The following is a 26,883-nucleotide window of genomic DNA, read 5'->3' as shown; positions in this document are numbered from 1 at the left end:
AAATGCGCGTCGTCTTTCAACTTAGTATTAGAAAAAATTACTCCGCCCACACTGCCTCGTTATTTTCTTCCACTGCTTTGGAGCCCGAAACTGTGCAGGAAATGACGGATGTCGCAACAGATGAGTCGTTCGCCTGAAGCACATAATGCGGTTGACCGCCATTCAGTGCGGTCGAAATCTTAGTTGAAGGTCACAACTATCTTTGTCAATCCGACACAATTCAGAATTCGATAAATACGTTCATTGACTATAATATACTACGTATTATTATTGATTTGACGATAGGATTACCGTATTCACTGTGATGAACATATTCACCATGATACAAAGGCGTTTTACTTATATTGTACCAATTTTGGTCTCGTAGGTGTGAAATAGAAACTAGCGTAGTCTTAATTGATGATTATGTTCGAAGAAGTTCGATGCAAGGTCCAAAGTTTGCACTACGTTTTTTTCAGCTTGACATTACTCATATGTATATACTTTCTGCCGTTGATTTTCGTCATATAGAAGCAACTATAATTAGCATTTTTTTTATATAATAATAATAATAATAAGCATTTAATAGGACTAAGTTAAAATACCGGAGTAGGTATTTGCCAATTTTTGTTCACTGCTGTATAGACTTTCAGACAAATGTCGTGGTATTGGTACTATGCTGCTAAACAAACGCCTATACCAGGTTGAAACAGCTGAACTGCGACAGCGATTTAATTATTATTTGGCTCGTGTAGCAGAAGCCGAAATGATACAGAGCTACCCGTTTTAGCCATATAATAATAAAGTAAAACAATCTTCTGCAAAGGGCTGCCTGAAACCTTCGCAGTCTAACTTAGCTACAAGTTATGACACACACTGTCGCCGCGTTACGCTTTTTACTTAGAGACCGTTCCCTTTTTTTACCGTTTTTATGTTCTATTACCCCTACGGTTTCTACTACGATTTCTTTCTTCTACAAGTTGTATAGGTTTCGGTTTTGACTTTACCTAAGTAAGCGCATTTGCCTTATTTGATAACAATCCCTCTATGGCGACGATGTCTTCTGCGATATTGTCATAACGCTTAGTCGCTGCAGCACACAGCTCTGCAGTGTACATGTGCATGTGTATGCGCATGTACCTTTATAAGATTCGACAGAGAATTCCACAGACAGAGAGTGCAGTAATGACATCGTTACCTACCGCCGGTTTAGGCGAAAAAAATCAATCCATAGCCGATGGGTGAAGAAATCAGACTTTTCTGGATCATTTCGAATCCTTCAATATGTCCTCTTCCTCTCTGTGCTCGTTCTTTGGACGATCAGTTTTGTATCCTCTCACCAGCTTTATCATAATTTCAGTAGTGGGCAAAGAGTAAGAACAAGGATAACTTGCTGCATCTACTTAGATTTTTTGGTGAGTATACACAAGCCTTTAGCCACAAGTATACAAGCCTTGTTAAGGCCTCGTTATCCTCCACATATTCGGCAAAGAAACCTAGGAGAAAGAAGTTTATATCATATTGATCGATCAAACGGGGTTTATTTGGACCGTTTAGGCACTCTATATACATATTTCATTGATTAGGAACTTCGAAAAATCAGTTGGCGTGGCGATGTTTATACAGTTGTCTTAATTTGCTAAGAACATGTAAGTTCGAGCGTAAATATTTTATTGTATGTATTTAACACTTTTGTTATTGTTATTATATTTTTAAATAATAATGACGAATATTCCATGCATGGGGAATCATAAAATATCCCGACGACTGGATGCAGCATTTACCAAATTAACTAAAATCGATTGTCTAAACAGTATCGTCACAGTTTCTTCTCGCATCACAAGCATCAACGGTAGCAGCAGCATCAGCCGTGGTAGCACAATCAAGTCGTATACTGTCATTAAGGAAAGATTTTGCTCTATCTCAAAAATAATTCTAATTTTACTATCATCTATCTTCTTCTCTGGCGGCATTTGGACGCGCACATGGAGTCGCCTGTTCTGTAGCACGTGCATTGTATTGGTGGGTAACTATCGCGTTTGGGTTAGGCCGTCACTTCTGTCGCAGTCATGCAACGAACAACTCGCAATTCGAGGTTTAACATTCGAACGATTTTCCGTCAACCATGTGAGTTGTGCTTTCTGCGTTCTCGTGGCTGTGTAAAATGCATATACGCATGCTCGTTTAACAGGGTGCTCTGAAAAAGGGTTCAAGAGTGAGCCCGATAAAACCCATAACACTTGTTACTTAAAAGACTGCACAGATGTGATTTACCAAACACATCTATCTGCCTTCACTAATTCAAATGCCTGATAGTAGAAAAAAGATACCTTTTTACGGATTCAATAAAAGTGGGATTTAAAGGTTCAGCTTTGTAGAATGGGCTATTTGTAATTACCTCAGGCTTAGTTAGTAGGTGTCGCTGTAATCGTGACTGTACAGTCTGTCGGTCTTGGTGAGGCCGGTATTATCAAGGCTGCATTAGATCTGGTCGCGTAATTCAACTGAGCGGTGTCGAGCATGCTAACTGAGGTTTCTGTTATCATCGCTGTTCCGACTGCACTCTTAGGGCTTGTGCTCGCGTCCCAGCAGCCTGTGGCAGACCCAGGCAGCTGTTCCTTTTGTAAACCTGTGAACACACTAATCAGTCCGTATGTGTATGCAGTATCCTAAGGGTTGCTCTTCTATACAGAAGTAGATGGAAGTTCGCTTGGGGGCTGAGTCACAGTACATGAGTAATTTAAACAAAGGTCTCATTTCCAACGGGGATGCAGCAGGCAACGGCGACTTCTTCGTCCTGTTGCAGACCGCTCGACCGCATGCAGGCTGTTGGTGCCGCGTGGCCATTGAGCGTCTGGGTTAGTTTCCGCGATCAGGTCGTGCTCAGTTTTGCCATTCACCGGCTATTGCTACCGTGGACGACGACGATGATGGTGGTGGCGGCGATGATTATGATGCTGCTGCTGCTGTTGGTGCGGTCGTTTTCTATCCCATCGGCATTATCCGGTTGGTTTGTTTGAGACCGCGTTCTGAACAGTGGCAGCTTTTTTGCTTCCTGCTTGATACGGCGCCAGTGCACGGTCAGTGTTCGGTGTTCACCGCTTTTGGCGGTTTCAAGCGACCACCGCTGTTGTAGCAACCAATCGCGGTAGCAGCAGGCGATACTCGGCGTGTCTGCGGCACGCAATGCCTATTCACAGGCCAATACAGATATCGGCAGCGCAGGGCCAGCCACATCGTTTCACTGCAGAACTATATGCTTCTGTTGATGATGGTGCGCCTGCCAGGGACAGGGCTTCCCGCTATCTAACAGACAAGCAGGCAAACGGGCAGGCACTCAGGCTCTGCTGGCCCTTGTGACGATGTGACCGGTGGCCGAGAGGTTCGGTTCTTGGTGTTCAGCCGTAGTCGTCGCCATCGGCGACGACTATGCAGCTCTCGAGGCGACAGGGTTGTGGCTGTCCGTCGTGTCCCAGAGCGGGCGCATTGCCTGGCCGTGTCCCCTGTATCGGGCTGTATACCCGCCACTGGTGTTGCTTGTCCACCGGCCACTCCGAGTGCCTTGCGTACCGCAGGCTTTCAAGGGGTGCCGTGCCGCGCCGCACTGCACCGCCCAGCGGAAGCCCGCACCTCGCCCACGTAAACTAGTGCAGCAGCAACAACAGCAACAGCTGGTGATTGCGTCTGCACGTGTGGGTGGAATTTGGCCATCGAGGTGCGAAGTCAATCTGTTTTTCGTTAGACGTCGTGGCCTACACAAGTTGCACGTGCGAGCGTCGGTAGGGTGCCGGCGTTGGCGGCGATGATGATGATGGTGATGGTGGCGTCGTCTGGATGCTGCAGTCGCGTGCGCACTGAAGGCTGAACACCCTGCACCGCTCCGAGGTCCGCGGCGCGGGCACTCCGAGCCAAAGGAGGAGCAGCCCCCCCAACGACGACGGCGGTAACAGTAGCAACAGCAACATCACAACCAGCAACGCTAGCAACAATCAACGACAGAAAAATCGCAACGGGACGACGATCGAAGATCATAGTAACAACCACTCCTCAGGCAGCGACGAGTGCTCGACGCATACGAAATTCCAATCGCCAATCGTGCAATCTCCTATTCGACCTATCACAACTGTGCGTACGAGTGTATCGGAGTCACCCAATATTGTCAAGGAAGATTTAACGAATAGTGGTGAAGTGTACGGTAGTGCAGTCACCGTAATTTCGGTTTATTCCAACGAAGCGACGACCTCGTCCCACGGACAGTCCGGCGATCCTAATCGTTGCACGTCCGGCATTCAGTACTACGTTCAAGACGACACCTCAGTCGAAAGTGACTGGGATTTCGACGACAGAGCGGAACAATCATTCGAGGTAGGAAGACCTCTCCCAACTCAAAACTTAGCAACAAACACAGGCTAACGAATTGGGCGGAGGAAGGGGGTACTATAGGGGAGCAACATTAATTCAGTTTCTGCGTGCTGCATTTATAACTAAAAGGAAGCTAAAGAATAACAATCTGAACTCCAAAAAGGTGAGCATATTGTTTCATTTAAGGTTACGTATACTTTTCAAAAAGTACGGTGCGCAATCGTTGTGGTTTTGCGTCGGAGGCTAAACGATCCGAACCCGCTGTCTGGCATTTACATTCTAATTTCACGACATAAACGCCTGGTGTGACTATTTTAAGATGTCTGTACCCAGCAAAGACAAAAAGATCTAGTTTGTACTATGTCCTTGGTGGTACCAACATCGATTATTGCCGAATTATGCCGTCCCGGGCCTTTATTTTTGGAAACGGTGCTTAAACAGGCCAACACTGTAAATTTTCAAGCTTTCATCAATAATGCGTCTACCTAAATATCCGGCCGAACCGGGTTAACATGTTCATGATAACGTATTACAATTTTGCTTTATATATAGAGAGATATGCCTTGTTACGTCACCATCTATTTATGTTCATTAAATAGTTAAAATGCATTAGAACATACGATCCTTTCTCAAGATTCTTAGCAAGCTCAACTAATTACAAATGTAAAATATATACCAATGTAGCTATAGAGGCAAATAAATCGCTCTTAAATGATTATGAGGCCAGGTGTCTGTAGTTCGATGCCGTGACTAACAGAGTATAATCACCATGACCGTGTCACGTCCTTCGCTAACGTGCCTCAGCAATTTTCTTACGAATATGCGAAACAGAAAAGAATCGATCACAGCGCACGTTATAGAAAAAGGAGACTAATTCCCTGCCGCGTTTATCGTGTGACATTGAAGTCGCTGTTTCGTGGCTTTCGATATACGTGGCTACCATATATATATATATATATATGACAATAGAAGTATCGTCAGAATCGTAGTAACACGATTGACGGTGGAAGATTAAATGTGGCCAAGCGGTCGACGGCTAGATAGGTTGTGGGACCGGACAAATGACACGGGCGTTTCTAGCAGCACAGCTGCGGCTGGTCAATAAGAACTGACAAGACCTTGATCACTTTTTTGCCTTAGCCTTTGGCCGAGTTTTCAGCCGTCCTGAGATTTAACAGTGCTCTGTGACAAGAAATCAGGAATGGGTCACCGTGATTACGATTTCAAAGCGGATGTAAATCTAATGTAACGCCTTTCATTTTTATAGTCACAGATGTAATCCGACCGATTAATCAGCGTGCAATACGCCCCATAAATTGGAAAAGTTCGTTACCAACGGATAGGTAGCCTTGTTGATTGGCCCTGATTTGGTCACTCAACCATTTAATGGTTCTAATATTAGACTCGAACATTCTTATGGCGCTATTATTCGTTGTGCCTTTACATAGTTATGTTCTTGGATCAGATGAACCAACCTACCCATTGGGAACCTGTGAGGTAAATAGACACTTGGAAATAAGCTTAATTACTCGCAGATCTGTATCAAACTGTGCTCAATACAGTACGGCTCATACTTAAAAAGTCTGTCGTGCCTGTGGGCAGTAGTCATCGGACAAAGCTTGGCTGCTAATCCATTTGATTATTGGCAGTTAATGATGTCAACGGTAGGTCAGTCTTTTCATAGATTTGGTTGGGATCGTATCGAGAACCGTAGTAATTCGAGGGCATTTCTATTCAAGTTGAGCTGCACGGACCGCAGCTAGACTGTCGATGGTAAACGAACAGTTACTTCATTCTGAGTTTTCCCGTAAGGCGAATCTACTTGTTTTTCCTCTGCGAGAAGACCCACGTCCTGTATTGAAGCCTTGATGCCCAAAAATAGATGCAATTACGTTGAATAAACGTACGAGATAGCTTGGTGATCACATGCGATAAACCATCCAAATGCCTGTTTTCATTTAGAGGCGGCTATATTAACACGGAACTTGTTTTGTATCCCTACTATAACTATTATTATTTTTACCAGGGACGAACAATTGTTGCCTCTCGGCACGTAGGGTAACGAATAGCACACGTGGCCTTCATTTATCTTTACCTGTAAATACGTAGAGCTAGCACTTTTTTTTTGGTATATATAAGGCTGTGTATGGTGCTGTACATTCAGCTCATTTTGTGAATTTTCAGTTTACAAGTTGATAACTGGGAACCCCTTTGGGCGTATTATCCATACGACGTACGCACAGACGCTCTATTTTCCCTAATCTAAAGTGAATGTTTTTTGAATGTGAAACGAGGGTAGACTCGATCGGTCTGATTTCGACCTTTATTTCTGAACGGGTTGCGCCCTAATGTGCTATAGCACCGTCTTCGTCGCAGTTTTATTACTGTATTTATTATATCACCATTATTATTATTATCTCCTTATGCAATGGCTCTTCTTTCCTCAGCAAACCGAACGCGTTCCTTCAGTAGCCCCGTTATTTTGCTTTAATGGTTTAGAGTTTAATATTTTGCTCTCATGTTCAAGCCATCTTATGTCACCGTGTCGACTATTTCGCGCTTCCAGCACAATTTCTGCGGTTGACCCGTGATTTTTTTCAAAGTGAATCAAAGCAATCATAACCTCCAGACTATATCATGTTAATGTAACACAATAATGTTAGACCGCGTGACAAAGTAGGGAAAGTCGTAGTGGGTTTTTTTCTGTGTGTCTAGAATGTTTTTTCTGAGATAATCAATTATTTTCTAGAGAAAATACCAGGCTCGATAACGCAGCAGAAAGCTTGAAGAACAGAGCAGTTTACCTCCGAATGATACACAAATACCTAATGTTGTTGATATCTTTGCTCGAAAAAACAACGTTTACACGCGGATCTATGAGAAAGTTGAAGTTTATTATTTACAAATGTGTTGTTTTCATGTTAGTGTTATCTCATCAAAGCAAGCCTATTATAGACAAAAGTCCTTTAGGACTGTATCCTTACGATCGCTTTTAAACGGTTATTAGATTTATTCGAGTCTTTATTTCTTTAATAGGTTGTATATTGTGTTTGTTTTTGTCGATACTCCGAGTTGTTGATTGGCTCGTTGGAAACAGCGATTTTCTGGAGTCACGGAAATCTCTGTTGTAGGTGTCGTTGTTCTATAAGATGCGTGTTCCAATATATGGGCTACATGGACAAAAACGGAACAAACATTTGTTGGTTTTATTTTTATTATATGAAAAAGCGTTATTTTGTATTTCTGCCTATTGCCGTGTACATTTAATCGGTTTATTCTACCCCTTGCGAGATCATAATTTGTTTTTTGTAACTGCTACAATTGTTACTGTTTTGGACGAAACAATTTAACATCCTGTACAACATAAATTTCTTAAAAGCTTAATTGTGTAATTTATGGCAATTTGGAAAACGAGGGGCAAAGCAAAACATGATCATGTTACGTATCTATCCTCTTTGCTATATTCTGTCGATATGATGTTTATATAATACGCAGTTTGTAAATGAACAAACATTTGCGACAAATAGCTCTACTTTGTAATTAAGAGTGGTCCAATATTACAAGCTGTGTCGTTCTGCCCCATAAAGGCTGCCCAACAATATAAGCACAATTCCTTTGTACTCTTTGAATGACTTTTCGTTTACTTCAAAATGGTTCATACATCATACTTGCAGAACGATATCGAAACGCTTTCTTGACACCTTAGCCGACCGTTTCATCGGTAAACAGGATTTATAACGTAGTGCTCTACAAGAGGTGGTTCCATCATCACTCTCTACACAAATAAAAAAAACCTAAAGCTCTAAAACGTTTTGCAGCGCTCTAATAAAACTCTGTTATAATCGATTTGAGAGAGAATTCTTCTAATGTTGATGCCGTTCTATAGCGTCTTAGTGTAACAACAGTAATGCAAAAAATCTTTTGTTAGTCAGTCAAATACACCAAGCTACAAATTATATGACGGTAAGATCAGATTCTTTTAAAAACAAGAAAGTAATATACTTGTTTTGCTATATTTATGCAGCTGATGTTAACCTTCAGCTAACCGAGTCTCACATAGAACCTATTGTAATAAAGCATCTGAGAAATACCTGAGTCGAGCGAGGTTTGAAGCTGTTAAAAAAAATTTTGAAAATAGAGGCAATCACTTGAGCGAAGGTACGTTTCTCTGACTGGTGTCGCGTTACCCAGGTTTGCTTATAATTTCTGTGTCTATGCATGGTGCTAACGACCAATTGTAAGCTCCGGTCAAATAAAGTATTTACGAGGCGTTAGGGGCAACAAGCAAGTGTGCTTAATTGAAAGAAATAGTATGCCCATATATATCTATAGGGTGCCTTAGCAACATCGGAAAATTGAATTTGGCGCCATTTCTGCTGTTGTGCTCTAACAAGTAAGCCACTACGACAGTTCACTGGTGATTGGTCTGCCAGTATAAAACCAGATCGCTCTTTAGCACTGTAACACGTTTTTATTCTCGCACTTCTGCAAATTTTGTCTAATTTTTCATAGACGAAATGCCCCAAATGCATTAACTGTAGTTCTCTTTTTCCGTGGCGAATGGTATTGGTCAGCCCGAAGCCGTTCATCATTGATTTCTTGCAACGTCTTTAAAGAGAAATTACCTAGTGATATCTCCAGCCTAAAATCCGCGATGAATCATCGACACGTGTCCGTCCAGACCGTTCCATTGAAGACATCAAGACTGTTCGCCAGACTGTCGCCGTAATCATTCGTTCGGTATCATGCTCAAACATACATTTACAGAAAAGTTCAAAAAACGAATCTTCACGGAATGTATTTACGTTTGTAAGGCTATGATCACGGAAAATAATCCATAACAAGCACATGACGCACAACAAAGCGGCATGGTAATTGGGTAATAGAAATGGAAATCAGTGAATCTCCAGCAAAGTCTTTTTCCCGGATCCTTACTGATAACTTCGTAAACGATCAACATTGTCGTATTTGGACTAATAAAAATCTGTATGCACTTTATGAGAGAAGGATTCATCTTGCCACTATTTGGTGCAGATTTTTGGCCTAAGGCGTTATTGGATTATTTTTCTTTAAAGACACTACGGAAGATCCAACAACGGCCACCAGTGAGCACTATCGGCACCTGATAGCCTAGCTTTTATTGTATAGACATCTAGAACGAATGGTCACCCAGATCATATGAGTCAATGACATTATTGCACGAGACGTTCGCCTGTCATGTAATCTCCCGTTCGGGCTCCAAAAATTTTCTCCCAGGTTCTGTTATTTAACATATTTGGACTCTTTTCTATAGGCTTTTTGAAATAGAAATTCGTGTCAACAGACCCACGAACACCCAAAGCTTGAAGGAGGAAGTATAGAAGCACTAGTCTCTACCCACAACGATGCCAAACGACAACTGAAGATGTTATCAGAACAACGTCATGTATCACCAAGGATGTTTTCCACCGCCGTTCTACAGACAAATAATTATAACACATCTAATTTACAACGAATCAAAATTCTGTTCCTAAAATAAAAATGACTAGATTTTATTTCACACTTAAATTTTCTACTATCATTGAGACACTCTAATTAATAATTCTAACGACAGACGACGATCCGAATGGAAGTGGGACTGCGCCAAATGGATTTACCCTTTTTCTAGACACTTTTCCTATGAAAAATAACCAATACTGTCACGACTCCAAAGTAAAACTCTATAATATCAAATAGTATCTGAAGAAGCATAATATAGATGCTTTAATTTATACTCAAGGAAAGATATCCACTCTTGGGTGTTCCTTCAAACTAGCTAATAGGTAGAATGAGACAAGCTGCAATATTTATTTACGTTACTATTACCATCGTAAAGAACTCGACTTAGATTCATCCGGATTCATTCTTAATTAATTAAAATAAAGTGCGGATACGTTTCATATCCAAGGTGTTCCATGGGGCTTTTCGTGGACACGTTATAACTCCCTACTTTCTTCGGATACTCTCGTGCCAACGACTTGTTTCAGTTGCGCGGACTAGACTGACGACAACAAAACTGATAATATCGTATAATGTTATGTTACTCAAGCAGATGTGTCACCACCATTGGTAAATGCGTGTCGACTTTGGATGAGCATCGTGAAAGGTCGGCATAACATCTGACGATTATGTCAAATCGGGGGATACCTATCGTGCCAATCACTACCTGACAATCGCTGACGAATAAGTGATAGCTCGTGAGGCTTTTTGCGAAAGAGCACGAAGTCTAAGAACTAAAAGAACGCTAACGTGAAAGCTTTAACTCATACTGATGATCGGATATGCGAAGCGAAGTTGCTTAACAATATAGGGTTGCTATATGGCTGTAGCATAGATGTCAAAGTCGGCTTACGTCTGATCATTGTGCCGGTCCAAGTCATGCATCATATACATAACGCTGTCACAATAACAGCCGCCTATTGAAACTGCGCATAGGTCGTTTAAAAGGGCTGGGTTCCTGCTGAGCGTGTGCCTGTTCGCGTCATTCTACAGGAATGGTGAGCAGGAACGCTTGACTTTAAGTCTGTTTTAATAAAATCAATAATTCGGAAATAAAGATTTGACGATTTAATGGGAAAACAGGTTTACTTTACTAGAAAGAAATTTTCACCTACGTGATGTCAAGTCGAGTTGAGTGTTAGCTGTTCTTTGTTAGACAACAAAGGTGCGCGATTAATTTGAAGCTTCAAAGTTGTCATGCTCGTATAAAAGGGTTGGCTGTTGACACCGCCTAAAAAAAACATTTATACAAACGTTGGGCGCCGCTTGTAATTTAATTGTATATGCGGGGTAACACGAATATATTTAAAAAAGGCATGAAAGGTTTTAAATTTGATGCTAATCGAATATTCTTTGTTAAGTAACCTTGCGTTTGCCGCTCGATAAGTCTTGACTTTATAGGTTCTGGCTCAGTGACTCTAGGGCCTTTCCTCTCGACTCTGACATCGATTTTGCGAGTGCTTTCGAAGCAGTACCGAAGTATTACTCATCGTTCATCTGTCTAGAAGGTTCAGGCCTAAACCTGTAGACTGGACGTTGAACATTTTTATTAGGGGCTCTTTTGTATTACAAGTAGGGCTAATTTCGCTGTTTGTGAAGCGAAAGCTGACAATCAATTGTCCTTAAAAAACGGAACTTGGCTATTTCTTTTTTATGCTTTTTTTTGAGTCACGCGCTAAATGTGTCAGTCGTGAACTACGCTGATAATGGAAGAGATCTCGACGTTTTTAGGTAAACGCTTAAGGATTTCTTTGCGTCACATATTCGTGTGCGCTCAGCCTGCCCTCGAACGGGTATGTTTTCCCTTATTTTGGATCGCGTAAGTACATCGTAGTAAATGAAGTGGCTCTCATTTTCACACAGCCTAAACTTTAACGAGCGTTACCTAAATACGTTGTCATCGGATGCTTAGCTACACAGTGTAGCTGAATTTTATAATTTTTCTCGCTTAATACCTCCTGCTCCTTTGGTACCCATTTCATATACCCTTAAATTGTGTGCAACTCTCTAAGAACCACAGATGTGACTTGAAAAAAACATCAGCGAAATTTTTCCAACATGCAGAGGTGCATTGTATTTAAGTCTCTTAACAACCACTGCTCGTTGAAGCTCAATGAAAGCTAACCCGAAGTATAGCAGGAAGGTTATAAAATGTTACTAAATTTCATACGTTTTCAGGCTAAAGGCGACTGGTTTTCTCCGAGCAGAATTTTCTACTCAGGCCAATAGCTATTGCAGAAGCTTACAGAGGCATCCCTTGCATGTCTGTACAGTGGCTAAGATTCAAGACAAAGAATGATGTGAAGTCTACTACAGTAGTGCGATCGTGCAAATATGTCAGCAGACATATAAGACATGTCACTCACTGTTATGTAGTGACGTTTACATTGAGTTCTCATGTGAAAACGAAACGAGTATCATATTTTCACGCAACAAGTCTTAATGTAAGACCTAACTATCAACCCACGTACTTTGAGGTTTTAAAAGGTTCCAGTCTTGAGTAACCTGTTCTACTAAAGGGTCTTCAATAGCGACGCAGTCTGATTTTTTTTCTGAAATTGGGAAATGTGATAACTGAGTTTTCCCGATCGATTTGAAACCTTACTGTTTGTATTTGCTGACAACAAAAAAGCTCGGAGAAAACGACTCGGATACATTTGTGATCTTATCCTTTTGGAAGTTGGAGAAAAGTATTTATATGAAACCGTAGAGAATCTTCTTCAAGTTGTTATTTTCTTGTAAATATTGTTAGAGATTTTGGGGTGGATAGAAGACTTTACAAACATAGCCTCATCAATTAACGTTTTTCATTCCGCATGGCTACTGCTACTACGCAGTCGTCCGCTTGCGCTATCGGCTTAAGGGTCGTGATTTCAGTTACACGTTCGCCCATCGCAGTTCGCAGTCGCAAAGTGAGTGGAGAACATCCGTCAAGTACGATTAAAGTTTTTTTTTTTTTTTATTTATAGCATCAAGTGGCTAATTTAGAATGTTTTCGAATAATTTAGAAATGTTCGCTTTGCTTTTCCCTGTATCATGGACTTAATATTTTGGGAGTGGCAGATTGGCAGACTGGGTACAGTTCAAACAGTTCATAGTATCTGAGCTCTTTTTATAAGCTGCAAGGTCAGTTGATTTGAAATCGTGCGAAGTCTCGTAACGAACAAGTTTAATACGATCCAGTATGCAGTACGTATTTTTACATTTTATACATGAAGAAGATAATCTAAAAGAACGGTGCCAACGACAAAAGATACACGCTCATAGAAGATATTATTCGTTATAATGTGTAACATTGCTTACAGTTCTACTTCGAGACAAACAATAGACTAAAATACAAAATTTCCTGTTACGCGACTAATGTAGGCTAAGGCATTATTTTGCCCCGTGTGATGCGACACAAATTACAGAAGGTTTTCCTGCGAAGTAGCTAGGTTTTGATTTTACGATGCTGATCTATACAGTAGAAAATTAGCTGAAGTACTTTGCCGTTATACCCAACCACAGGACTCCTCCCGCACCCTTGGTCTATTGGACAATAACTAAATAATAAATTAACAGGACCGGCAGAGGCATAACACAGTTGAAGTTACCACAAATGAGATCAACTTTAAAACGGCCTTTTGATAGAATGCACACGTATGCCTACGCAAGACAAGCACGTTGTACGTTAAAGCTACTCTTCTTATTAAACTGGACGTTTATTTTGGACGCTTCAGTTGGACGCTTCTTAACATTAGATAAATGTGAACCCAGCTGTTATGTGCCGTTTATTTTGCAAGTAAAGATCCGTCGGTCAGATATTCTAACTATAGTCGTTTCTTCTATTTCAGGTCGATGCGCTCTGTCGCAACAGCTTGGGCAGTATGACTGTCTCATATCAGTATGATGTGGCCTCAACCTCGTCAGGTGGCTTCATCCGTTTACTATTTCGATGGAAAGGATCCGTTTGGAAGCTTGTTTACTACGAACTGTCGTTGTTGGCCCTCGGCTACGGGACGTTATCGCTTCTCTACCGTTATGCGTTCAATGAGGGACAACGCGAGTAAGTTGTTCTATGTGCTTCTCTACCATCTATGATCCATTCTAAACTTTACGTAGGATAATCGATTGCCAAGGCAACTTGCTAGCTCTTACTAGAAAACTCACAGTCGGTATACTGAATATAATAATATACTGTATAGAATATTTTTTTTTCTGCATACTGAACGTTAAATTTCACTGTTACATTGAGCTATAGAATGGTCTGCGCCAATTTTAGCAGCTACTAAAATGGTTATGATCATCATGATGACATCCATCCCTCTGTACATCGTACTGCCATACTGTGTAGGTATTATGTGTTAGATGTTAACATGTAAATAGCACATGGCAGCGGTACTTTGAAAAAGCTTCGACAGCCATTTGACAACTCCACGTCTGTTTCTTACCTATTTTTTATGATTTTAGGCTGTTCGAGAAGATCGTCTACTACTGCTCAAAATTCATGGACAAAATACCGCTCTCTTTTCTGCTTGGATTTTATGTCTCTTTTACGGCAACTCGATGGTGGAATCAGTATATGGCTATACCATGGCCCGACAAGTTAGTTGGAGTTCCTCTTTCGTGCCTATTATTATTATGATGTGCATAGAGTTATACTAACGAGCTGGCAACTCTTTTGTGCCGTATGGTATAAGGTTAGTCGACATGCAAATGGCTAGATATTTTACGGCGTTTGTGTTTCTAACTTAATTAAAAGTGTGTACATTAGTAGTAAATAAACTTAGTCAGTAATGAGCTGCAATTTTCTCTAATCGATGTATGCAATAACTGAAGCTCCACCACTGATGGTCAGCTGTCGTTGTGGGCGTCCGTGTATCATTCTGGCGCTTTTTCTTTGAGAATTTCTGACATCTTTACGCCTGATAGGAAGTGAATTAGATTGTTCTAAGTGCTTGTCGAACTATTGTGTTTCTCCAAATTTTTCACAAATATCCGCCACAAGTCGAGTTTCTCATTTTTCTACGTAATTAGATGGAGCTAGTCCGTCCTAACAGTATCTAAAAACTATTTCAACATATTCAATTCACAATCAATTCAAAGGTCTATTTTTCAACTTAGCTTAACGATAACTATGCGCTAAATTAGCTAGTTAGAATATATTCCTGCTTTTATGTATCTAATTAATTAATTTATTTATTACAGAGTTATGAACGTCGTCTCAATGTACGTCCCTGGTACTGACGAAAAAAGCCGAATGCTCCGGAGAACGCTAATGAGGTATCTCAACCTCACGTTGATCCTTGTGTTAAGGTCGATCAGCAAGGCCGTCAAAAGACGCTTCCCCACGAAAGAACACCTTATCGAAGCCGGTACGCCTTCTATTGATACAGATTGACGCTTCGAATAACAGACTACAAAGCTCACTGTTGCTTTCAATGGCTGAAAACTAATAACAAGCTACGGTGTCGTTCAATGTCCAATAAGTTGGTACTTGAATTCTATGTACATAGGTACAGTTTAGGAATTGTTATATTGCCAACGCTGGATGGTTTGATCAAGCATTCCAAGTTACTCGAATCTGCTAAGTACTTCCGAGCTGTTTGCTTCTAGAGTCTCGTATAACAAGCAAGTTACTCCGATAAGGGGATATAAGGAATTTAGTGACAAACGGCCACTTCGATGTTTATAGGTCTTTCACCGTGGCCGTGTTATGTCGCGTTCCAGGATTCATGACGAAGCTGGAGTCTGACATCTGGATGTCTATTCCGTCGAATGAGTTCAACACATTCTGGGTGCCCTGTACCTGGTTTATCAATCTCCTCCGCGAAGCCAAAATGGATTGTCGAGTCACGGATGGCTACGGGGTCAAGCTCATCATGGAAGTAAGCTGATTTTATTGATGTTTATGATGATTTCGGACATTACTCCAGTATTCAAAATTGATCCAAAAAAAACTGACTATCTAAACAGCGCGTACGTTCTTTTTCATGTTCTCTAAATTATTTCTATGTATGAGACGAGGTATCCATATAATGAGAAGTGATTCGCAAACGAAAAGGCATTAAAAGTATATGCATCCACATACAAAACTGTACAGAAACGCAACGAAGTCGGGTTGTTTCTAAATTGGTCGATCACAAGTAGAAAAAGAAATAGGTTACATACGATAGAAAATTACTTTACAATATGTGGATAAGTCCAGACTGGTGCCAAAGAAGCTGATGCTATGCTTGGTGAGATTGGAGAGAAACCGTGCACACTGGGAGCTGCCGCCGCCTGACAAAACGGTCGACTCAAACTCCTGCTGTCAACAACTAAAAAGATTACAACAAGCCCTTGAAGAAATCGATTGGAACAAGCAAACGGAAAGGACTTCGTATTCCACCATGATAATGCTAAACCATATAGATGGAACATTTCACTGTACTTGCTGTATAGCCCAGATTATCAGCTGTTTCGATCTCTACAGAACCCTTGTAATGGTGTCAATTTAATTTTAAGGGAGGAACGCGAATATCACTTACTGCTGTCACAACTCGAATCTAGGCCGCAGCTTTAGGGAAGCGGGCGAGGGCAGTTTAGAACTGTGGGCTTACCAGACCGAGACGACCGGCTCAAAGGAATAGTGTTTTAGAGACCTATCTCGCCGGAGAAGGAAAACGTAGGCCACCTTTCCAACTTAAGATGCAGAGGTACCAAGCCGATGGACTGCCTCGACTTCGAAGGCTTATTAGATCATATAGCCTTGAACCCATAGGTTAGTCAAACAGTGTTGCGTTTAGGGCTTCGTTCACCGTGAAGGCAAGCGTTGGAAACGTTGCTGAACCAGATGAGCCAGGCGTGTATAGCAAACGCGCAAATGGTCGCTCTATAACTGTGCCAATCTTCCAGTTTGCCAGCATTTTTGTTTGTAGACAGGCTACAGCAGTTATTGTATGGTAAATGCTGGACTTGCCAAATACTAGCCGATATGTCGACCACAAAAGTAAGCTCACACTATCCGTTAGGATGGCATCGTCGATATTATAGCAATCTTGATAAGCGGGCACGAGTATGATTGTCATGCGACAAGCTAATGAAAGGTGAACAAAGTCAACGCCATAGTTTCTTCTCACGATAGCAAACAAAAAAGCAAGTTCCGGGAAGCGTAGCAGCCCCACCAAATCCACACCTATTTTATCGATGCTGATTCATATCTTAGCCGAGAAACGCAGACTCGCGTGGGCCACCACACATTTCACGTCCTTGTCAAGCTGGACAAGTATAGTCCCCACACTGGCACTGCTTGCGTCGATTTGTACTTCAGTTTGGCATGTCTTTTCCTAGAGGACTTGCTCGAATGTCTAAGAGGCCTTTTGTCAGAAATTCCTTCTGGTGAGGAACAATCTAAACGAAAGACGGTCGTTTTCAACGAATCGTATAAAAGTGCGGCAAGCCTGGCGAAATCCCTTACAAGCTAGCGGTAATTAGAGCCCAGTCACAAAAAGTTCGTCACTGCCAAACAGTAGCGGGCGGGCCACTAGGGCAGCCAATGACCATCGTTTTCATTGTAGCATGAGAGATTTCCAAAAAAAACCCTATGACCGAAGTAAACGACCTCCTCCATAGCGAACACTAAGTCATTTTATAGTGCAGACCAACGACAGTGAGGACAGAGAACTTCTCGGAAATTGTGTGGACGTTGGCCAAAGATAGTCCTAGAGGATCCAATGATGTTGTCGAAATGAAGCAATGCCATTTCGCATTACGCGGGACATTACGCACGGAAGGTGAGCGAAAGCACAGTACGTGAATGGTGCGAGCGTTTCCAGAAACGAGATTGGAATACTGAAGGCCGGCGGGGAAGTGAGCAGACACCGAGACCAGCAGGGCAAGGGTGCATTGCTGCAGTCCAAGAGGCTTTTCACTAAAGCGGAGCTTGAAAGCCTAAAAGCTCTGCCGACGAAAACCAGCTTTTAAAATATAACGTGCTCCAGAATGAAAAGAATGTGGGAACTGAGTAAGAAATGGGTACCCCGTCAATTGATTCCAGGCAAGTTGGAAATGCGTATTTGCAGACCTTGAATAAACAGAAAAACACAACTGGAACTCACGGTACCCATTGGAGAGGCGTAGTTCAGTTTTTGGTGCTAGCCGGAGAGGAACCAGGCGAGAGAACGACATTGCCCCAACGAGAAATCGAGTCAGTGGGGGCAGTGTCGACTAGGTTCGGACGTAAGGTGATGGTAGCACCCGCAGTGGATGTTAAAGCTCTCTGCCACTACGAGATACTCGTCGAAAATGAAATACACGGTCCATTATTTCGAGTCCCTCATGCACTATGGGGACAGCAATCAAAAATGCTCACTTTGATTACTCGATAACAACGGCCGACCTCATCGCTATGACTCAATTACTTCTTTGATCGAGCAAGGAAATAATTATCGCTGGCTTTAACCCACCCATTCTCCTAAACGAACTGTGTGATGATGAACCTTTCCATACTTTAAAAACGGCTACTGATGGATAAGTATACCCCGCTATCGACTGTCTTCGAAAAGTCAACTCAGTAATACGCTCTGAGGTAATGCCAAACGACTTAATGATTCGACGAAAAATACGAGAAAAAGCACGCTCGCATCTATTAACCTACAATGGCCTACTAAAAACTTGAATCAAGCAGAAACGTCTACGTATTATGGCGCTGATCCAAAAAATAACTAGGACAGTGAAATGTGCCACAGTTTGCTAACTTAATGGTCAGTTACAATGCAGTTTAGGAAAGTTGGATAAACAGACTAGTTCTATGTAGGTCTGAAGGGGGACCTTGCAAGCAAATCGAATCTATGCTAGCATTTCCTCGTGTAATTTCGGAACAATGCAGATATTTGCAAGCTGTACAAAAAATTAATATAAAACGTGGGGTTTTTAATTAATAGAATATGATTTTTCAGCTTACGCGAAATTTCAACTCCCAGATCATTTAGCGAGATCACTACGATAATCGATCACATTACTAGAATGTATCCGTTTGTGCATCGAGCATAGAGCCGCATAGTTCTGAACAGGAATGATCATCATCCACACGACTCAATGATCAATTCCCCATCACACGGACACTGTGTGTACCGTCCACTGAAACAATCGCTATCTCAGCACAAAGTTTATGAATTATGAAAAAATGAAAATGCCAAATAGACGAAAGTTGAGATAGAAAGCTCAGGGTGCACATGCCTTTCTGAAATTGAAAGTGTCATTATTTTAGCTAAAGAAGTTCAGTTTATCAGATCAAGAATTATCCAGTTGGAGGCTGTATGCAATTTGATTCAATATGAGATGAAAGGTCTAAATCTTCCTTTAAAAAGTTCAACTGATGATTCAGTTTCGTATGTCAAATACGAGCAGGTACAAGCGCTGGGATCGGATGCTGCAAATATATGAAAAATACGATTGGTAAGACATTTAAAGAAAAAGCCGACTTTAACAGACCACCATAGGCAGTATCTGACGCCATCTTTAGTGTGGACATCAACGAAATAGCTTCGCTGCCAAGTGCGATTTCTACTATACAATCATTTGGTTGGGTCTGCTTTGATGATCAGGCCTGACCTGAAAGGGAACGCTTCTGTGTGTTACATGCCTATTGGCCTTACCTTGTTATCTACGGTTTGCTGTTGTAGGAGTTTAACGAATTCCGGGCTAAATGCGGCTTACTTTGGAGTTATGACTGGATTAGTATTCCACTGGTCTACACACAGGTAAGTATCCTGTACCGTTGTATACAAACAGCAAATCGACTTAAATATATGTAAAAGTAATTTAGCAAATATCTCCCGCTGCTAAACGAAGTCGATGTTTTATCTGATGTTACCGAAACACTAGTTAGGATAATAAAGTACGAAATATAAACTGATATGGAACGGACATTAAACTGAAAAGCAGGGTTGCACCCTTAGGAACAGCTGTGCTTTCAGTGTGCTCATACATATATAGTCAATGTAAGGTCTGCCTCCCTCGGTGATATTTGTCAAGTCATTCTTATGCAAGTTTCGGTATTTGGCAGCAGAACAATGTCTCCACAGCGGATTATTCCGTCAAATATATCTTTCGTTTTATTAAGCTTTATATCTTGTTCAAAATTGTTAAAGCTTTGAGTGACTAAGGAACTATCGCAATAAAAATCGAGCTTTCTGGAATCGAACGTCTGGAAGACGCTCAAAATAGTCAGTACTCTTATTTAGTTTATCAGTGGGCACAAAGCGGTTTTTGGGGAGGGTAAAGGCTATTGACTTACGTTATTGTAGCTCAATTGTTTGCAATGGCATGTCGCAAATATTGCAACGTTTATAATTTTTAGTGAAATAGGCCATCAGATACTGAACATACTACTATTAAAAATTAAGGACGCTATTTTGAAGTGAGTAAATCCAGTTACTCTCCAGTAAAACTCCCGTTTCTAATAAAATTGAAGTTTATAGAAGCATTCGAACACTATTTTATCCAAAATTAACCTACAACAATAGGTGTTCAACTTATTTCCATAAGCAAACTTTCTAATAAACAAATTAATTATTAATACAATGTAATAATAGTATGAGTTTTATGTCTTTTGTGCAGGTTGTTACGCTCGCGACATATGCCTTTTTTGCAGCGGCGTTGTTTGGTCGGCAGTACGTACAATCAAAGGATCCGATTATAGCCAAGGAGCTCCACTTTGACTATTACGTGCCTGCGTTCACCGTTGTACAGTATTTCCTCTACATGGGATTGCTCAAAGTAGCCGAACAGCTTATCAATCCTTTTGGCGACGACGATGAAGACTTTGAACTTAACTGGATTATTGATAGACACGTCAAGGTAAGGCCATTGTTAGTCAACAGACCCTTATGAACGTCACGACATTGGCTCAGCAAATAATAACAAAAATATTCTATGGACAAAACGGCTAGCAGCGGCTGTGACTGACATCATGGAGCGCAGTCAATGGAGACTTCCTGTAAAACCCTTTAGACCTGAAAAAACGTTCGATCTGATTTGTCTTCTTCATCAAAGACCCACTAGACAGCATTACCTTTTTGGTACGGACGTATTCAATTAGTTTATGAGGTTTATTGACCTATTGTTGAGAACTAAAAGGACAAGCTGAGACATGCTACAAGTCATTTCCATCACACGCCTAAATGGCAACGCCTGTCCATCACTTACAATTGCATCATGACGATACCCGTGCGTTATTACCTGTAGGTGTGCTACCTGGGCGTCGATACGCTATGTGGTCCTCCACCTCCGCTGGTCAAGGACTCTTATTTCTCTAAGATGGATTATAAGCTGCCATACACAGCAGCGTCTGTCGCCTACAAAAAGAAGACCTACCGAGGCTCTGCCGCCTGGATGCAGTACGTAACTCGTATTAAACGCAGCTTTCATAAAAGATTCAATATTTAACATGATATGTCGTAGATAACGTTTCTTTTTCTCAGAGGATATGTACACACGAAATCCAATATACATCTGTGTAGCAGATCCTATTGCGCAGCTTAAACCAGCAATTTCTTGCAATAGGAGCACATTTAATTCAGATATTTTAATCCTAATATATGCTGTGCCACTCAGAAATAATATAAAATATAATTGTCGTTTGGTGCCCAAGAAATTATCTTCAGTATTATTCAACCTTAATAATTTAGATTGCGTAAAACGTTTCCATTGGTTTTAGCCACTCTAGCTTGATGCAATTCTTAAACAAGCGAACACATCTCAGTCCGACCAGTATCCTTTTTTTCTCTGATACCGGAGGTATCCTACGAAATAAAAAAGCATTCACCTTAGGAGCGATCCATTCGTCGACCCATTTGAGGGTTTCGGTCTTTTTTTTCTAAGGTATTTGCTTTCCTGTTTAGGTTGCATTGACCGAAACAAGTAATAGCAAAATAAAACAATGCCTAAGTTGTACGCTGGGTGGAATAGAGTTCAAGTAACTCTTAATATAACATTTCCTTTCCATGAGCATATGCCGAGATGCAACTTTTGATCATATTTCTTTGTGCCGGCAAGCTGGAAGGGTCTAACCGTTCTAGTCTGCATTTAGCGGTATAGCAAATACTTAATATTTCATGCCAGCACCAGTATCCTGTTTAGAAATGACTCTCTGTTATACAATCATATATATATATATATATATATATTTTTTTTTTGTAAATTTCGCTGAGTTTATGGAAATTTTTGTACGGTGATCAACAACCGTCACGTAGGTCACTCGTGACTGCGCCAAGAGCTCTTGAATCAGTGACACTGCGTTTTGTTCAAAGTGCACTTAAAATTTGCTTTATGTGCTCGTGTGAGACATTATTCATCGTTCCTTGTTGTTGAAGTATTCTTTCGCAACGATGAAATTAAAACACAGAACTGGCAGGGAACGCTAACTGCTGGTTCTTCTCCAACTTCGAAAACTATTCTTTTTATCTTTGCAACTTTTTTCTAGCACGAAAATAGTGAAGAAGACAACGTCAGATATACGGTTTTTCGATCTAAATGATTGAACGCACCGAATCATTACATCTCACAACAATAGCTCAGTGAGAACAATAGGCCACACGTCCGATGATCAGGATAATCATCCTGGGAAGACTCAGTTGAATATGGTTAAAATAACCGACATAACACCATTTGTCGGCTTCAAGGGACATTTTTTGCTCACTCTAATGATCAAAACTAGCTACAAACAACAAATGGCAATTAACAGTAGTTTAAATGATTGAGTCAGCTGGCCTTTAAACAGTGCTCCCTGTATATGACATTGTTAAATAAAATCTTAATAAAAGCTCACAACGAATTTTGTCACGCTCCTCAAAATGAATTAACTATTATATTGAATCATGTAACTATTCGTATATTGATCATAGCTGAAGTGCAAGCATTTCAGGTACCTAAAGACTAGAGACATACAAGTACTGTTCAATTACACGCATAGCAAGTCCTAGACTATTCTATTTTGTTAAGTAATTCTTAAGTTACAATTGAAACTTCCTATGTTAGTGACGAATCAGCAGCTACTTGGAAAGTACAATTCGTAAATAATACGTATCAGTGAGTAGAGACAAAATCACATTTTGAATGGTTGCAAGCTAACTGGCTTTACTTCTAACATTACAGCGTACCTCAAAAAGAGCAATCAATGGTGGTGCCCGAGATTTCAGAGGAAGAGGATGAAGCGCAAACATCTTCAGAGGAGGTACAACAAAAGTCTTCTACCTGGAACCTTCTCAAAGGCCATCGGCATTCGCTCGCTGTCAACAAAGATCCCGCATCTCACATGGAAGCTGGGGATTCGAACTTGCACATATACTTTAAAGCTCCAACCCCAGGCGGTTCCGAGCAGCAGATCAACGAGGAGACCTTCGGTACCCTGCCGTAAGACCTAGTTGCATATAGTTTATAATATTACAGTAAGAAGACAATACCACTTATAAAACAAGCTGGGCACGGTTCTGAGCAGATTTAATTAGCGAATGTACTCTTGACTCAACACTGTGCACTTCAATATGGCTCTCGCACACATGCTGTATGCCATATTACGGAATTTTTAAAACAAAAGTAAAAGAGAGAATTTATCATTAGTTCCAGAAAAGCTTACGTGCAACTAAAACATCAGTGGGTATTCAACTACCCTCTTTCGCCTTTTTTGCTTTATACATGCTAGTCGGTTAGGTCGGTCAGAGCGCATAAAATACTCTTTTATAAATTAATAAGTTAAATTATAACTATACGATCAATTGCTTATATTCGTATGATTGATAATCCGTTTTAGATAATATACGGTTCTGTCAAAATGTGTCATAACTTTCATATAATTAGGTTCGCTTTTTTTTTTTTAAGAAAATGTAGTCAAGAGGTCAGACGTACTAAAGATATCGCGAAAATCTGCTTGGACGATGAGACCTGCATAAGCTTAGGATAAGCTAGCAGAATTTTAGACCTCAAAATCCCTTGTCGAATAAAATATCTTTAACTTCTGTCAAATTGCCCATCAGGCGTCTGAGCTCCATGTTTTTCATATTTTTGTTGTTCGATCGTAGGCAGGATCCGAATCATCTCCAGCTTCCTGCGGACGACGGTACGATTTCTCAAACATCTTCTTCGCTGAAGGCAGCATCGCCAGTAACGCCTGCTACCAGGTCGAAGAAAATAGGAATCTTTACTAAAAAAGGTGTTAAAGTTCAGGCTTGGAAAGGACCTCTAGCTGACTACGAGTTCCCTCATAAGCCACCTAAGAAAAAGGGGCAACCACCGAAGGTAAAAGTTGTTTATACAAAGGCGTAATAAGAATTCGGGTCTCACAGTAGATTATGCCAACGAATTTATAACTAAAATTCGATATAAGGGTAACCGAAGATATCATATTTTCTGTTGAAGGCTCAAACTGTTCACGTTAACTTCGAATATATAGTGCCGTAATGTGGGAATATATGTAATACATAAGTAAAGTCCTCAATTGATAAGTTTCTGCAGACTGCATTTTTCTTTTAAATCTGATTTGAGCGACAGACCTATTGTTCCGGATTGAATGCACATCGAGGACTTTTGTTTGCAGGTGACGTTCCTTGATGAACGTGGGTTGCGAATACCGCGTCGTCTTTCTACTCCGGTGCTGCATATGACAAGCTCTAGCCAACCAGAACTAGCTAAACTTGCTGTCTCGAAAGACAAGCTTAAGGAACGACTAAGCCTAGCAAACGCTGCATTGCGAAAGGCAGAACTGCCGCAGTATACGTTGCAATCGATGCTACTTGATCGAAAAGCCTTAGCGACAACGGAATCTCTTGACCTACCTATGGAGATTCGCCCCGATGCATGGCTTCACCATCGAAGTCTGCCTAACATCATGGTGGACAGCCATCCAGAGTTCATGACATCTACAGACGTGGTAATCGATGTTGAGCCGCCTTCTAGAGAATCGGAAAGTCCGGAAAGTGAATATGTAATGAAATTCCTTAAAGACGGTAATTCTGATAGAGGTAAAATGGTTTTGGTTCCCGTAAATCGAGCAGGATCCGTAGAGAGTCTAATGACTCCTAAACGGTATCCTTTAATAAGAAAACGTTCAACAAGTCTCGATAGCTACACTCCGCCGCCTAGTCCTGAAGCGCCTGTAGTCACGATCAGTTTAAAGCCTCAATCGGATGTTACGGTCGAGGCAGACATCGTGCCACGAAAGCAGAAGACTCCGTCACCGCCTCCACCGCCGCCTCCGCCTAAAGAACAGAGCGTGCCACCCGCACCGCCATTACCGCCGAAACCACTCCCTGCCAGGCAAGAGGCAGTTCAAAAACCAAAAGAGGAATTAGAAACAGGCGCAAGATCAAAGATGTCCAAATTTAGAAAAGGCGCGACTACCAAAGATCCTAACTCCCCGAAGTCGACGGTTTCGCATCCACAAAAAAAAGGTGGCCCTTCGCACTTTCGGCGTGGACAGCCTATTCCGGGTTTAATAAAACCACCACCATTACCTTTTTGTGCGGAAATGCCCAAATTACGGCCCGTTCAGCTTCCCGAAGAAAAGGAAGAGGACAAATCTTCAGAAGACAAAGCCTCAGAAAGCGAACTTTCAATCTTAAGTCCACAAACTGAGCACCTTTTACGTCCAAGTCAATTGCGCAGAATATCGCGTTCATTTGATCCAAAAACTAAGAAGAAAAAAGAGAGTTGATACGTGCGAGCGTAATCGACGTCGCTTTCGGAGCAGAAACGGAGCCCTGAATGACAGCGGCGCCAAAATGACGCCTATTTGTTTGTGAACTGAACTGTCAAGGCCCGGACGGCCTGGCGCGGGAACGAGATGCACGTGCGCGTCATTGGCGTCAGAGAGCAGCATCAACACAAACTGGCACTCGGCCCTCTCAATATATGCGTTCTCTTTTCTGCAGGCGCCAGAGCAGACGAGAGCAGGAAGGACAAGTGAGGGCCACGCACTTCCGCGACCCGCCCCGCGACGGGCCGTTCGGACCATCATCAAGCAGAGCTCGCGCACAATCACAATCCCAAGACCGCACCAGGTCATTTGTGACGGATCAAGCGTCATTGACCCAATAAATATAAAGAACGGATGCAAACTATGCCGTCGACCTGGTTGTCGGATGTACAATGAAACCCCAGGAGCACTGCGACCCTTAACGCTTATAGAGTTGAGTAGAAACAACAGCCGAACAGCTACTGTACATATTGATGTGTAGATGATAACGGTGCGGATGATGATGCCGCAATTGCAATAGTAATGTATTGCTACGATCTACTTGGATGGTGACTCTTATTATAAAGCATATTTTTACACTCTTACAATATAAACAATACGTTTGTCTTCAATTACGTGTAAAGGCATCTTATTCTATGAAATAATTATCTATCAGTGTAGCAACCAGCGACTATTGGTTGATACGGTTCATTGTAGCATATCGTTAACTAGTTATTATTAGGATTTGTTCAAATACTAATTACAGTTATAAGGGTTTTCACTAGTACGTTACAATAAGTTATAAAGGTCTTAAGGGTCAAACGAGGCAGTTTTTGTTGCTACGCTTTTTATTAGTATCACAGAAAGTTGAAGGCTCTTTGACTAATTCTGCCTGGGTGAGATACTGGATCCATAGGTTTAAGCGTCTTTAGATAACACAACTGTGAAATTTCATCCATTCAAAACATCGCTTCATTCATTTAGATGATTCAGCTCGGGCAGTTTTTTTTTACCGACAGTCAGGGATTTTCATATGTATTCCCGATATCAAGTTATAGCTTTATACCTCTGTAAAAATTGCTTGTTTGTTTAATTCCTTTTTCTTGCTTGTAATTCCTGCGAAAAAATAGCTTCTATAAGTAATAGATAATTTAAGTTATATTTTTTAATAATAGAGGTTATATTTTTTTGTCAATTTCTCAGTGTAGCATTTTGCCTTTCCTAGATTGATACCTGTTTAGGGCGATGAGGAGTGCTATTGCAGGTTTAAGGCGTAACGGTATAGCATGCGAGAACACAAATCCAAATATCCTTTGACCGTTTTTAAGGCCACG

General features: G+C 41.2%; 2 protein-coding genes and 1 long non-coding RNA gene across 5 annotated transcripts in view; 1 reads left to right on the top strand and 2 right to left on the bottom strand.

Annotated features, from left to right (window-relative positions):
- The window catches only part of LOC111264517 (uncharacterized), a 33,639-nt gene extending 7,473 nt beyond the window's left edge, over positions 1 to 26,166 (top strand). The window contains exons 1-11 of one of the 2 annotated variants that reach the window (XM_022840505.2): positions 3,756 to 4,344; positions 13,692 to 13,903; positions 14,308 to 14,442; positions 15,046 to 15,212; positions 15,568 to 15,725; positions 19,503 to 19,580; positions 20,440 to 20,679; positions 21,067 to 21,218; positions 22,975 to 23,232; positions 23,898 to 24,114; positions 24,413 to 26,166. In XM_022840505.2, coding sequence (XP_022696240.1) covers positions 13,725 to 13,903; positions 14,308 to 14,442; positions 15,046 to 15,212; positions 15,568 to 15,725; positions 19,503 to 19,580; positions 20,440 to 20,679; positions 21,067 to 21,218; positions 22,975 to 23,232; positions 23,898 to 24,114; positions 24,413 to 25,528 — 2,700 coding nt within the window. In that variant the 5' untranslated portion in view covers positions 3,756 to 4,344; positions 13,692 to 13,724 and the 3' untranslated portion in view covers positions 25,529 to 26,166. Of the gene's footprint in view, positions 1 to 3,755; positions 4,345 to 13,691; positions 13,904 to 14,307; positions 14,443 to 15,045; positions 15,213 to 15,567; positions 15,726 to 19,502; positions 19,581 to 20,439; positions 20,680 to 21,066; positions 21,219 to 22,974; positions 23,233 to 23,897; positions 24,115 to 24,412 lie in introns of those variants that run through there. The other variant, XM_022840510.2, reaches the window with a different exon arrangement.
- Positions 1,499 to 3,182, bottom strand: LOC111264550 (uncharacterized). Its single transcript, XR_002682925.2, has 2 exons — positions 2,378 to 3,182; positions 1,499 to 2,176 (listed from the first exon to the last, which is right to left on the bottom strand). It is a non-coding gene; the product is annotated as an uncharacterized LOC111264550 (long non-coding RNA).
- A 193-nt stretch (positions 26,167 to 26,359) lies between the features above and the next one.
- Positions 26,360 to 26,883, bottom strand: part of B9d1 (B9 domain-containing protein 1) — a 4,966-nt gene continuing 4,442 nt past the window's right edge. For both annotated transcript variants that reach the window (XM_086970118.1, XM_022840528.2), the window contains one exon: positions 26,360 to 26,665. The gene's annotated coding sequence lies outside the window, so the exon portion shown is untranslated. The remainder of the gene's footprint in view (positions 26,666 to 26,883) is intronic.

The sequence above is a fragment of the Varroa jacobsoni genome, unplaced genomic scaffold, assembly GCF_002532875.2.
Source record: "Varroa jacobsoni isolate VJ856 unplaced genomic scaffold, vjacob_1.0 scaffold_97, whole genome shotgun sequence".
In the NCBI taxonomy this organism is placed as follows: Eukaryota; Metazoa; Arthropoda; class Arachnida; order Mesostigmata; family Varroidae; genus Varroa; species Varroa jacobsoni.
The sequence above is the reverse complement of the archived record's forward strand: the minus strand, read 5'-3'. Positions and strand labels throughout refer to the sequence as shown.